At 34.0% G+C, this 14,006-nt stretch overlaps 3 protein-coding genes and 1 long non-coding RNA gene across 4 annotated transcripts; all 4 read right to left on the bottom strand.

Moving 5' to 3' along the window:
* Positions 1 to 1,963: 1,963 nt before the first annotated feature.
* Positions 1,964 to 2,592, bottom strand: LOC113052549 (uncharacterized). The gene is made up of 3 exons (XR_003277059.1): positions 2,520 to 2,592; positions 2,271 to 2,323; positions 1,964 to 2,146 (listed from the first exon to the last, which is right to left on the bottom strand). It is a non-coding gene; the product is annotated as an uncharacterized LOC113052549 (long non-coding RNA).
* A 3-nt stretch (positions 2,593 to 2,595) lies between these two features.
* LOC113052450 (immunoglobulin kappa light chain-like) lies at positions 2,596 to 4,194 on the bottom strand (the record flags this gene model as incomplete). The annotated part of the gene is made up of 4 exons (XM_026216883.1): positions 3,788 to 4,194; positions 3,340 to 3,690; positions 2,914 to 3,261; positions 2,596 to 2,627 (listed from the first exon to the last, which is right to left on the bottom strand). Coding segments are annotated over exons 1-4 (777 nt in total), but the record flags the coding sequence as incomplete, so codon positions are not given.
* Positions 4,195 to 4,960: 766 nt separating this feature from the next.
* On the bottom strand, positions 4,961 to 7,705 carry LOC113052551 (uncharacterized). Its single transcript, XM_026216961.1, has 6 exons — positions 7,550 to 7,705; positions 7,115 to 7,459; positions 6,678 to 7,028; positions 6,002 to 6,112; positions 5,772 to 5,824; positions 4,961 to 5,674 (listed from the first exon to the last, which is right to left on the bottom strand). Exons 1-6 carry the CDS (start codon positions 7,596 to 7,598, stop codon positions 5,555 to 5,557), a joined length of 1,029 nt encoding a protein of 342 aa, XP_026072746.1. The 5' UTR covers positions 7,599 to 7,705; the 3' UTR covers positions 4,961 to 5,554.
* Positions 7,706 to 8,755: 1,050 nt separating this feature from the next.
* Positions 8,756 to 13,157, bottom strand: LOC113052451 (uncharacterized). Its single transcript, XM_026216884.1, has 5 exons — positions 12,853 to 13,157; positions 11,961 to 12,308; positions 11,539 to 11,874; positions 11,240 to 11,353; positions 8,756 to 8,835 (listed from the first exon to the last, which is right to left on the bottom strand). Exons 1-5 carry the CDS (start codon positions 12,923 to 12,925, stop codon positions 8,756 to 8,758), a joined length of 951 nt encoding a protein of 316 aa, XP_026072669.1. The 5' UTR covers positions 12,926 to 13,157.
* Between the last annotated feature and the right edge of the window lie 849 nt (positions 13,158 to 14,006).

The following is a 14,006-nucleotide window of genomic DNA, read 5'->3' on the forward strand; positions in this document are numbered from 1 at the left end:
TCTTTTAATTAGCAATTGTATTTCTTTTTGGAACTGATTGGTTGTATGCTTCATTGATACGAGCTTATGCACATCAGTTTTTAAGTAAAAATAAGCATTATTCGTGGATAATATTGGTTAAATTCACTCTGACTGAAGCGCATAAGATCAGATCAGTGAGGCCCATGACCAATTAGTTCCAGAATTAAATACAAAACTTATGCTAACTGGAAGAAAACAATTTGATAAAAAAAATAGTTTAATATTTGTTTATAATATTTTTATGCAAACACAATAACTGGGGACATACATGAATAAATATCTTTAGTGATATGTAACTAGTAAAACTGTCCAGTAAGATCTCAGATAATATTTTTTCTCTCTTTCTCTCTGTAGAAGTAGGGTGGGCTATTTGTGTTTTTTTGGTAATGGAAAGTAATGTGAAGACAAAGGTTGGTGATTTTGTGTGTGCGTGTGTGTGCCTGTGTGTGTGGCTTTGATGCAGCAAGAGTTGTGAAAGAAAAACTAAATGGGTCTTGTGTTGCGGGTGGAAACTACTTAAACCATGATGCATGTTCATGCTCACACTGAGAGCAAAGGTGCTGATCCATTTTCACTTTGTTACATTTATTACGTTTAATTTTTTAAAATATATATTTGTCACTTATTCTTATTATACGTGTGTGTGTGTGTGTGTGTGTGTGTGTGGACACAAATTAGTGTAATGACATGGGTATTACACTGCTTTAGCAACATAAATGTGTTTTATGAGCTGTTTCTTAATAATTCCTAATTAAAATAGCTTTAAAAAGATAATAAACACTTTAAATACTTCAAATGCTGAAAAGTTTGTGTGAGGGGTAGGGTTAGGGTAAGAGGATAGAAAATACCGTTTGGACAGTATTAAAATCATTACATCTATGTAGAGTCCCAATAAACTATAACAATCAACATGAGTGTGTGTTTATTTCACAGGGACCATTCAAAATAAAATTACTGCATGGTGTTAAGCTACAGCTCTATATACTACTATTACAAACATAAAAAATATTACCAACCAATAATCTAAAATTCAAAATACAATAATACAATATGTAAAAAAATCCAAATAACTAATTAAGTAAAATAATTTTACTCAAAATAATTAATAATTACAAGATTTGTGTCGTATGAATCGTGCATTGAATATGTATTTTGATCTAATTATACAAGATACAAAGCTGATCCGCTGATGTTCACCGCAGCAGGTTTAACTCTACACTAAGCAGGTTTTTCCTGTAACTCACTTAACAGGATATGATGTCATTCACTCACACAGCCCCTCTTTTAGTTTGACTCACGTGTTTGGCCTGACTGCTTTCCAGTCTGATGACTGATTTCATCTTCTCTTACTTTTCTGCCGGACTTCTGCTGGAGATTTTTCCGGGTGGGACTAATGTTTTCTTCTGTCTCTGATTTTAATCATGAGTAAAGCTTGTGCCACACAGTGAGGAGGGAGAGAGGTACTGCAGACAGACAGTCTCATGCACATCAAATGGAAGAAGAGTGTCTCAAGCTCGTTTGTGTATTTTGAGCAACTGATTAAATCTCACCACAGTACTGGGGTGTAAACGGGGGTGTGATCTTGTGGTTTGTGGTGTAGTTTTATCAATCATTAAATTAGATCCCGTCACCATTCACATTCGAAACAAATACAAATAGCATAATTGTGAGTTTTTATCCCTATCCATGTTGCAATGGTATCTGAAAAAGAAATACAAAGAGCACGGGGGTCCGTTTCTGTCTTCTTATGAAGAAAAAAACATGGCATGTTGCTCAAATAACACTTTATTCACATGCAGAACAACATGAACATTAAAGAAAACAGAAAGCATGAGCTAGTTATCTGTGGTTATTTTTACAGAATAAAGATCCAAACTGTAAACATTTACGTTTAATATTTATTCAGAACATAACTTAATCTCAATTACGATATATCATATGGTATTTAAAGTGGCTCTGTTTAGCAAACAATACTAGCAATTATACATATTCAGTATTACAATACAGAGTTTTTATATTTCAGTCCGGAGTACTCCGTCGGCCTTTGACTCTCCTCTCGCTGCTGTCTTGAGTTTCGGCTTGGGAATTTTAAAGCAGCATAATTCAAATCGGAGGTCCTGTGGTACTAAAATAAAAGATATAAATATATTTAAGAAACGTTTCCATTAAGTGATGTACATCATCTAAGCCCCAGTTGTCTAAATACTTGACCTTTAACATGTCATTTTATCTGTCCAAGTAATACAAACCTGTACACTTGACACTACATCATCTGTAGCATGAACGGGTTGAGATGTGTTTCCTGTTAAAATATAAAATGATATATGATTTTTAGTACTTTGAAATGCCATTTCCAGGCATTATGTTAATTTTCTATAATACATTTTACATGATAGTTCTGAATAATTAAAAATAGGTCATGTTTTCATTTTAATGTATATCCTTGTGTATTTAATATGATGTATTATTAATATAAATACATTAAAGTGAGCTGTTACCTTTCATCTTTTTCACACAAAGTAGAATATTACTGATGAAGCTTGCGGTCAGCAGTGCTGCAAGGCCAATTAGTATGTAGATATTTATGTGTTGGCCTTTACCTTCATCTGAAACAAGTAACACATAACTTGAATGCACCACATTTTGTGTCTTGCATACAGCATGCAATTAAAGAAGCATGTGATTAATTTTGCATCAACAGAAATTCAATATTACAGATGAACAACATGTTTTAAACACTTTATGGTACTCTCTGTGTTATACTACACAGTTTTAGATGTCAAAAGGTTTTGTCTTGACATTGTACAATACACAAGAAACTCAAACTGGGTCATCAATGGTAAAATGGCTGCTTAAGATGTACTTGTTAGAAATTGTATTTAATACACTTACCATAAGAAGCCAGATTAATTCCATTTCCAAATAAAATCTCCTTACACGTGACCACAGCACAGTAGTAAGTCCCATCATCAGAGGGCTTGATGTTTCTCAAAGAGAGACTGTAGACACAGCTCTTGGTAGGAGAAACAGTCATTGAGCTGTTTTTACAACTTCCTTGAGTGTAAATGATTCCTGAATGGGATTTTTCTAAACCCTGTTTGAACCAGTAGACTTTGTGATCATCTCCACAACTCTCTTGTTGATTTTGGATTGTACATAGTAGAGTTACATTTCCACCGGACGATGTTATTTCAGGGTGAGGCTGCTGTAGAATATGAATCCTGTTGGATTTAGAACCTGCTGAAGAAATATTATGAATTTGAGACTGTAAAACATTACAAATTTCATAAAGAGTTAGTCTAAATATTGATCACCCACCTCTAAGCACTAGATTAGTTCCTGCTCCAAAGTGGACAACATTAGAGAAAGAAACAGCACAGAAGTATGTAGCTGAATCAGATTCTGCCGTTTTTTGAATAGTCAAATTAAAGCTGCCACTCAATGTATCTACTCTAAAGCGTTTTGACTTTTCAAAATCATCATAAAGTACACTTTCTTGAGTCCAGTGATATGAAGAGGCTACAAGAACAGGTCTCTCTCCCAGAGTCTGTTTTAACCACATGACTCTATTCAGTTGTTCTTTTGGGTGAAAGCAGTATAATGTCACATCATCGCCTACTTGAACTGCTACATCTTCTGTCTGCCGAATACTTGTAGAATATTGCATTGCTGTAAATAATGCGAAGACATTTGTTGAAACATAAGCGACATAATAAAAAGTAAAGAAGGTTTAAGAAAAACTTGTGAAACCAAGTTTTGTACTTACATGGTTTATAAAAGAGAACACATACAATGAACAGAATGACATACATTTTCAGATGACCTTCAGTGCTCAACCTTAGATTCTCTGAAACCTTTCCTCTGCTTTGAGTGGAAGCATCATCACATCATTGCATTGGCTCTCTGAGCTAACATGTCATTGCTCATTTCCTTGTTTAACTTCTGCTTCTAACAGATGTGGAACATTATCATCAAATCTTTAATGATTTGTAAAGTATCTATTCTGTTGTAGATCAGGATTTAAACATGGTATCAATGACGCTATACATATTTAAAATAACTAGCATTGTTTAAACTCGATACACTGATCAGTTTCTACATTAGACAAAGGAAAATTCCCCTTTATAGTACATATCAGAGTAGGGCCAATAGATGTGGACTCACAAACACACACAAACATGAACTTGGTTTAATTTTGAAAGATTTTGATGAAAATATCACACTTTACAACAAATGCATAACCAATATTGATACATATTAAGTTGTGGTGCAACAAACAACAACAACAACAAAGATCCACTTGGAATTTCTTGCAGTGGAAACTGCTTAACATTTACAGTATTTCAAGAGTTGGACTACAAACCCGTGATTTTAAACCCTGAAAGAAATGACATTTATATTGTAAAGGATGAGGAGTTATGAACATAAATGGCAGGTGTGTTCAAATATTCAAATGAATGCAAATGAAGTGTTGAAGTGCTACTGTAAATCTTTATATAAAAGCATTTGCATGATGAATGATGAAAGAATATTCTGTAAGTGAATTTACATGAGCATAATATGTTGGAAATCAAGATAAAAATGTATATTTTTGTCTGCTTTTCTCTATTTGTGATACCTCACTGCCATCACCTGGTTGCTTGTAATAGTAGTATGCTACAATGTCACATGACCTCATCATATTGCATGTTTCAGCAAATGGCATCCAGTTGTCATCTTGGATATTTAAAACAGTTCAAATTTTGTTAAAACATCCAGTCAACAAGAACCAAAACTGACCATTTTTAATGCACTATTAATTGGTGCACATTGTCCTGGAAATTTTTTTATAATAATATTAATTTATTATTAGAAAATAAATAAACCTCTCCTTAGTTCAGCATCACCAGTCTTTCCCTGAAACTACTATAAAAACCTACACTTTTCTACAACTTTTTCTACCACTTTTCTACCATTTTTTTAGTGATCTGTGAAATCAAGTCCCGGCCTTCTTTTTTCTCCACAGTGAATTTCCTTTTTTACTCAAAAACATCCTGATGAATTTAATTAATCTGTCTGATCAAATAATGATTAAAGAAGTATATGTTCAAATATTGTATTTGATATTTTTCTATTACATTCTTAACACTGCAAATGAAAGGTCAAATCAAGTGCATTGCATTATGGGATACACTATTCAACATTACATGCTCTGTCAGCGAGAAAGTAACCATATTGTGTTAGAGATGAATAACCAAATAAGAAGGTTGACCTAAATCTAATTTTATTCGAGCTGATGAACACAGTGCTTTCACATCTAGTTACATCTTTACAGGATGTGGTTATGCTTTTATATAATTTTTCATGTCAGCTCCCAGAAGTGCTAATGTTAACACCCACAACACGTTTCTTGAAAAAAAAAAACATGTTTAACACGATGCAGAATAAGCACAGGCTATAATTAGAGACACAAATATGGAATATTACTAATGCACTCCTGGAGTTCAATATTATAAATATTATGGTACGTTTAAATGATCAGCAGCTATAAGTTTCATATCTTGTCTCGCAATGTCGGTACAGAGTACGTTGTGTCCTCTAAGGTCCTTTTTCTCTGACCTCTTTTAGTGGAAAGGTTCAGAGCAGCATAGTTAACGTCATCTGTGTTGCGGTACTACAAGAAAAAATTAGGAGACCTTTAATTTTTTTTTTCAGCACTCTATATTAACCTACGAGAGTTAACTGTTATTTATACATCTGATTGTCCAAACCTGAACTCTTGTTGTATCGTCATTGGTAATCTGGATTTGTTGAGGCGTTCTATCTGTTAGAAGTCAAATAAAGCATTATGAGAAGATTTAAACTCTTCTGTTTGTTTGAACCCAGTATTGCATTTTATAACTCTTCTTTCTTAGAATTAGGTTTGACAATAATATTAATAATAATAATAATAGTGCTTAAACTGAAAGATTGCAAAAATTAAGAAGACACGTGGTCTTACCTTTTCTTCTCAATGGTATACAGAGCAAAATATTGATGGTAAAACTGACTGTGCACATCAATGCAAGGCCAATTATTATAAAATATGGCATCCTCTCGCTATTAAATTCATCTGAAACACAAGAAACATTGTGCAACTTTAGAGAGTGGGTTCAAAAATAGTTTGTCAAATTAAGTTTAATACCCACTATTTGTTACTGTTTAAACACATACAGTACTACACATACTACGGTACATAACTTATTGCATGTTGAATTAGATTGTAAATTATAGTCCTGCATGGATATGGTTATAAAGAGCATGACTTTTATGTTTGATGTTCATTTGATTGGATTGGCCAATTTAAAATCTATTTAAATTTAAAACTAAAATGCTAAAGTCTCTTAGGATTAAGCGACTTTGTTTAATATATCATATATATTGGTAGTAGCAGAAGTAGTAGAAGTTTCTAAACCAGAAGTATGTCACGCATCTGAATACAGAAAGTTCAGCAAACAAAAACACAATAATAATAATAACAACAGGAAAAAGGATTTGGACTAATCTATCTTATAAAAGCTCGGTATTATGTATAATTCTTATATAGTAAATTGTTTACGATATTTCTACTTTGCAAGTTGCTTCGGTTAAAAATGTGTCTGTTAAAAAATACCACTACTCAAACATAATGCACTTACCTTCAATGACCAACGTCGTGCCATTTCCAAATAAAACTTCATCACAAGTTACCACAGCGCAGTAGTACAGTCCAGCATCAGAGAGACCAACATTCATCTTAGGGAGGTTATAAAGACAGCTCTGCATAGGAGAGGAGGCAGCAGAGTTCTTCCCACACCCATTGTTCATGTCTCCATGAGTGTAAACCATTCCTGGATGGATACTGTCTGAACTGTGTCTGTACCAGTAAACTAGTTGCACTCCATTCTCACACATCTTCCCTTCTACTGAGCACTGCAAAGTCACATTGCTTCCTGGCTTTATAACATTAAGCATAGGCTGTTGAATAACAGCAGGTTTGAGGTCTGCACCTATAAGGGGGAAAAAAGTATTAACACTTGACAATAAATGGAATTGTCAATCGAAAAGTTTAAATATTATAACACTCACCTTTAACCAGCAAAAACAGTTCCAGTGCTGAAGGAAATAACATTAGCAAAGGCAGCTCCACAGAAATACGTGCCTGAATCAGATTTCAAGGTTCTCAAGATGGTTAAATTAAAACTATAATCCTCTCTCACTGCATGAAAATGATGATTTGCTTCCAAGTCGGGAGAAAATTCATTTGGTTGAGAGTGGTGATATGATGACACTATTAGGAGAGGTTTCTCTCCAAGAACCTGTTTATACCATAGTACTCGGTGTAACTGATCATTTACAATGAGACAAGGTAATAATATATTCCCTCCCTCTTTCACAGTTAAAACCTGATCCACATGAGCAACATTGCAATTGAGTTCACCTGTTGAAAAAATGATTAACATAGGTTTCAAAGATGACATGTAGATGATTAGTAAAAGAATGATTGAATGATGCATTGTTTTGTACTTACAGACTTCATGAAGAAAAAGAAAGAGCATCATGTAGATGTTATTATTCATTGTATCTTCGTCCTGGGTCTTCTGCACTTCTGTCTACATGAGGTTCTGAGTCTATGAATCAATTTGCTCTCTGAGGTACAGTATGACTTCATCATGTGACTCTATTGGTTCTCTGCATTCACAAATTACTGCCCCTTTCCTGAAGTAAGCTGCTAAGTATAGTATGTAAACAGCTGCAACTAGTAGACTTCTAATCTTACCAGAAGGCCAAATTAATGAAATGAAAGAGACGCTTAGGGGTGACACCATGCAAAATCTAAATAACTATGTTACAATATTTTATGACATGTGAACTTAATATAAAATGACTGCAACACTGTAGGACAAGTACATGGTATGATGATACTAAAACATCAGAGCAGTCTAAAAAAGGAAGAAGAAAACAATCATTTGAAGGAGTGTTGTATGAAGATTATAGTTTCTTAAATGAAAGCTATTGTATGCTGTTACTACAGTATATAGTGAATAAAGAGTATTATCTGTAAATCTGTGTTTATGTGCAATGACATCTGACTGCCATCACCTGGAGGTGACTAGTAGTACATTTCAATATAACGCTGCACACATACTACATACTAGTACGTATATGCTACATCTACTATATCTTTTTTAATGTTTGGGTCACTGTTATTGTTTTTTTTTTTTTTTTTTAAATACATTTGTTGTTGTTGTTGTTTGTTTAGGGTGGGGGCGGTTACGGCAAGCTGTTTTTTCTCCTCATTTACAAAATGTTGCCCCTCTCCATGGTGCTGAATTTCATGGTAAGTTATTGTAAACACACAAATATTTTTTTCTCCATGTTTTAATGTGTACAATTTAGACACTGAATAACATGATGACCACACACTCCTATTGCCTTTACAACAACATTAAAAAAAATCTACAAAAGACAGTAACAGACATTTGCCCCCATCACTTTGTCAACTTTAAACGTTTAAAATAGGAAAATAAATTGTAATCAATAAAAAAAAAAAAAAATTTGAGTATATTGTCTTGCAACTGATTCCAATGCTCATATGAGACCACGTAATGTGACAGTCCTTTTAAAAAATTAATAGACCAAAAAAAAAAACTTGACAAAGCATTAAGAATGAGGAGATCCTTGTTTTATGTTTCTTGTTTGACGGACAGATGCATAGACGACAGAGGCTGCCTCTTCACGGCTTTTCATTTTTCGTATAGGCTGGTGTGGAGAGAACTGCAGCGATGCATAATTTTCCGAGTCTATGTCTGCAGCCTAATAAGAGAATGATATAATTTTAACAATACTAGTATTATATAATACTCTATAGTTACATATTAATAATGTTCTGAATGGTTTTATGAATGTATTAAATGATTCATGATTATAATTTTTATTGACAGGTAAGTTAGTGCTCTTTCCCCCATAGCTACATATAATGTACAAAGTATAAAGCTTACCTGGGCTGTGAGACTGTACATGTCAACACTTCAGAATGTATCATAAAGGTGATATGATGATAAAATATAAAAGTGAATATACAGTGCTGAATTTTCTATATTTCTGCATTAATATGACCCAAAAGATTATCTGGTTTTCATGTAAATCCTGAAAGTTGACAAATAGAACCCATTTAACATATCTGTGAGTGTCAAAAAATGTGAGTGTCTAGGATTAGCAGTTAATTTTTTGAAAGCGAATTAGAGTCCATCTGGTTAAGAGGTGTTTTAAATCAGTGGGATGGCTCAGGTGTCAGTGTGTGCCCTGTTACATTCAAAGAACATGGATCTATCAAAGTTTGATCATGTTTGTGGAAGTGTATATCATCGCACAAACAAAATAGATATCCAAGGACCTCAGAAAAATAGTTGTTGTTGCTCATCAGACTATAAACAAGCTACAGGTAGTCCAAAATGCAGCAGCTAGAGTCCTTACAAGGTCAAGAAAATTTGATCATACTACCCCAATCATACTACCATTACCCCAGTCTCTGCACTGGCTACCTATTAAGTTCCGTATCAATTACAAATTATCATTACTTACCTATAAGGCCCTGAATGGTTTAGCTCCTGCGTACCTAACCAGCCTTCTACCACGCTACAACCCATCACGCACCCTAAGGTCACAAAACGCTGGACTTTTGGTAGATCCTAGGATAGCAAAGTCCCCTAAAGCAGGTAGAGCTTTTTCACATTTGGCTCCCAAACTCTGGAATAGCCTTCCTGATAATGTCGGGTTCAGACACACTCTCTCTGTTTAAATCGAGATTAAAAATGCATCTCTTTCGCCAAGCATTCGAATAATGTATCTATTAAATTGTGACTGTAATTGCATCTGATCAAACGTGCTTTTTTATTCATTAGCTTGGGTTAAACTAATTTTAGTTCGTTGGATCAGCAGCTATGCTAATGATGTCTCTATTTTGTTTCTATTTTTCGCAACAGGATTTACATCCCGTGGTAACTAGGATTTACACAAGCTCCAGTCTGGATCCAGAACACCTGAGAAGAGATGATGCTGAGGACCTCAGATGATGCTAACCCTGAATCAACAAACAGACTAACAAATATTGCTACATGTGTGGACTGCATCATATAATAATTATTAATTAATAATATTAATAATGTTCATCGTCTAGCTGACTACCTCTTGTATTAATTTTTTCTAAAAAATTCTGTCAAACGTGCACAAACTGACAGTCACCACCATAAGCTACTACTAAATATTGTAGAAACATAATTTTCTGTAAAGTTGCTTTGTAACGATTTGTATTGTAAAAAGCACTATACAAAATAAACTTGAATTGAATTGAACTATAAAAGTAAACAAAACCATCTCTAAAGAGTTAATATTGAGGAAAATTATTATTATTATTATATTATTATTATTTATTAATAATTATTATTACAATTATTACCATCACCAGATCTGGTCTACCAGCAAAGATCGCTCTAAAAATAAAATGTGTAATAGTCTGCGAAGCTGCAAAGGACCTCAGGGTATCTTCTAAGTAGCTAAAGGCCTTTCTCACATTGGCTAATGTTAATGTTCATGTGTCCACCATCAGGAGAACACTTAACACCCATGATAGGCAGAGTTACAAGGAGAAAGCCACTGATCAAAAAAAAAAAAAAAAAACATTGCTGGCTGTCTGCAGTTTGCCAAAGGTCATGTGGACAAACCAGTGGGCTACTGGAGAAATGCTTTTTGGATGGATGAGTTCAAAATATACATTTTAGTTTAAATGAGAAGCGTTATATTTGGAGAAAGGAAAACACTGCATGCCGGCATTAGAATCTTATCCCATCTGTGAAACATGGTGTTAGTAGTATCATGGTTTGGGTCTGTCAAGAACAGATTGTCATCATTGATTGAACAACAAATTCTGAATTAAATTAAACCACCAAATTCTAAAGGAAACCTTCAGGACATCTGTCTGAGAACGAGTCTCGAGAGAAAGTGGATCATGTAGCAAGACAACAGCCTCAAGCACATAAGTCATTTTGCAGATTATATTTTGGGTCATATTTATGCAGAAATATATATACACACACACACACACGTATACTGTTCATTTTGGTTATAATATAATTAAGGCAATATTTATATTTTTGTTAAATGTTTTTAGACAAAGATTTAAAATTGTACTTTTTTAAGTTAATTTTAAATAAAATTTTACCTCTGTGTGTAGATCTTCTCCATAACAGCGCCATGATTATATTCACTATCAGTGATATCACTAATACAGCAGAAAGCAGTGTGATGATATAAGCCATTGTTTTCTGGGGAACAACTGGGGGGGAAAAAATTAATTTTCTAATCTTAATATAAACAGTCCAAATGGAAATATTTCCTATTTTCTATTTCGTAATTTTGGAAGTTCATGGAAACTAAATACTGATTTAGGAAATCCATTGGCAGAATATGAAACAGATATTACGAATAAAGAGGTATGTGAGCAATAAAAGCATGCTTTACCATCAGCTATCAATTTAGTTCCATTTCCAACGATTAGCTTTCCACATGTGACCACGCTGCAAAAGTACGTTTCATCACTGGCGAGGCTTTTGGGGACTTTGTGCACACAGCTCTGTACAGTTGATCCAGTCACAGAGATCGTCTCACACTGATCCTTTCTATCTCCATCAGCGTAAATGATTCCTGAATGGGACTCTCTTGGTTTGTATCTTAGCCAGTAGACACTCTGCCCTCCCGAACAACTCTCACCAAATATTGAACAATGAAGAGTCACTGAGTCTCCTACATGATGTGAGTCCAAAACAGGATGCTGAATTATTTTAACCGGCTTTGCATCTATGATGAAAAATAATATACTTTACAGTAGCAGTAATAATAAAACAAGTCTTTTAATCAAACTTACATTCCAAGTTTCCACTCACCATCAACTGTCAGATAAGTTCCCCCTCCAAAGTACAGCTTCTCATACAGTAGCACACCACAGTGATAATAGGCAGCATCTCTGGAGTTAATCTTGTTGAATATTAATGTAGATTTCTTGTCATCAACTTTGAATTGAAGTCTTGATTCATTGAGAACTTCTCCTTGAAGTTTTATCTCCTTGTAATATGTGGAAACTATAGGGTTCAACTTTCGTCCTGGGATTTGTTTCAGCCAAAACCAGGCCACAACTGGATCGGCGGTTGTGTGGCATTCCAGGATGACCGAACCACCCATAGATGCTGTGATTGAGACGTTTGGCTGAAAAACACTGGGGATCATAGATGCACCTGAAATAAACAGAAAAAAAGTCATGATGAGTCCAGGAAAGTCAACCATTTTACCTTTTTTTTAATATACATATATAATGTAGTTCGTACATCTGAGGCATAATAGACATTTGGGAGTTTAATGTAAATTAATCTAATAAACAATAGTTTGAAAATAACTGAATAATAACAATCTTATTTTTTGTGATGTATAATGAATAATCTTTCAAGGTTATTGACACTAATCAAATAAGCACATTTGTGACACTGATCGTGTTAACTCTTTTGTAGAGACAATCTTCTGCCAAAGTACATAATGCTCTTTGGATCATTATGAAATCATGCTTGAAAACATGACATCAGCTCGAGTGCTGCTCCTATTAATTTAAAAAAAAGTACCGGATACTTCTAAATGTATTTTTTAGTTAAACTTTTAAACTCAAGATATTTTGTCATTATAATTGGTAATAAAACATATTTAAAACATTGTCAAATATTTCTAAAAAGCCACAAAAATACTAAACAAATAAATAAATGATAATATGTACATGCATAGATTACTTACATGATATGCAAGACATAAGAATATATGCACGCAGAGCAAACATCTTGAGAGCTGGCATTAGAGAAGTCTCCATCCTGAGGACAAAAGGAGAATATGATATGATTTATTTCATCATGTATGCAAATTACCCACACTACGAAACAAGTTCTCATTGGTCGTGTGAAGTTATAATCATATAAACCTTCTTGGTCTTGTACTTGACACCCCCTCGTCCTAATTAACGTTTCCATGAACAAGTCTTTGACCTAGTGGACTTCTTGCAGTCAACACAGTACAAAACGCCATTCCCCAAAACACAGATAATCCTTATTAATTCATGTTCTGAAAAGAGAAATTACAAAATGCACACTGAACGAAATTCCTGTAGGGAACTCTATTATCCATGAGATCTTTGGGACCCTATGACACCACATTGTGTTATATCTAGTTATTCGATACACAGTGGAAACAGATCAGTTGAATGCTGTGAATGTTATGGATAAGCAACCAAATGTCACATATTGTATAATATAACAACCAGATTCTTTATCTAAAGGTCAAAAGGTCAGCAAACAGCTTTGTATCTTTATGTTTTGCATTTTAGAAGATGTGCAGTATAAAGTAAATGTACATAACCTCTGTCGGTTACAGTCATTTGTTTGTGTAAGTTGGTTTACTTTTATAGACAGTTAAATTTTGGGGGTCTGAGGGGGCTTTTGTGGTTGGTTGGGTAGGCCATAAGTGGTTAACGCTTCAGAACTGAACTCTTTGGTCACCTGAATTTTTCAAAATATCTTATTTTATGACACACAGGTTTGGATATTTTCTTGTAAATTACAGAATTTTCATTTTTGAGTGGACTATCCCTTTAATAAAGCAGATAATGGTGAATAATGTTTATCATTTGTGATGGCTACTGATGACTCCCTACATTGTTCAAACTGCTTAAAGGGATAGTTCACTTAAAATTAATTCATAAATGAAAATTCTGTACTTATTTACTCACTATTTTCTGACCATAGAGTGGAAGTCAATGGAAGCACCATCTTCATTTTACTTTCTTCAAAATATCCTTTTGCATATGTGTTCCCCAAAAGAAAGAAAGTCATACAAGTTGGAACCAATAATGACAGATTTTTCTTTTTGTGAAATATCTCTTTAAACACCTATAACTA

Source organism: Carassius auratus, chromosome 32, assembly GCF_003368295.1.
Source record: "Carassius auratus strain Wakin chromosome 32, ASM336829v1, whole genome shotgun sequence".
Classification (NCBI taxonomy): Eukaryota; Metazoa; Chordata; class Actinopteri; order Cypriniformes; family Cyprinidae; genus Carassius; species Carassius auratus.

Coding starts and splice junctions, on each gene's coding strand:
- LOC113052551 (XM_026216961.1), bottom strand. CDS start 7,598: ATGAATAATAACATCTACATGATGCTCTTTCTTTTTCTTCATGAAGTC. Junction 7,029..7,114: donor CACTGGAACTGTTTTTGCTG/GTTAAAGGTGAG, acceptor TCCCCCTTATAG/GTGCAGACCTCAAACCTGCT. Junction 5,675..5,771: donor ACGATACAACAAGAGTTCAG/GTTTGGACAATC, acceptor TTTTTCTTGTAG/TACCGCAACACAGATGACGT.
- LOC113052451 (XM_026216884.1), bottom strand. CDS start 12,925: ATGGAGACTTCTCTAATGCCAGCTCTCAAGATGTTTGCTCTGCGTGCA. Junction 11,875..11,960: donor AACTTATCTGACAGTTGATG/GTGAGTGGAAAC, acceptor TTTTCATCATAG/ATGCAAAGCCGGTTAAAATA. Junction 11,354..11,538: donor AACTAAATTGATAGCTGATG/GTAAAGCATGCT, acceptor TTTCCCCCCCAG/TTGTTCCCCAGAAAACAATG.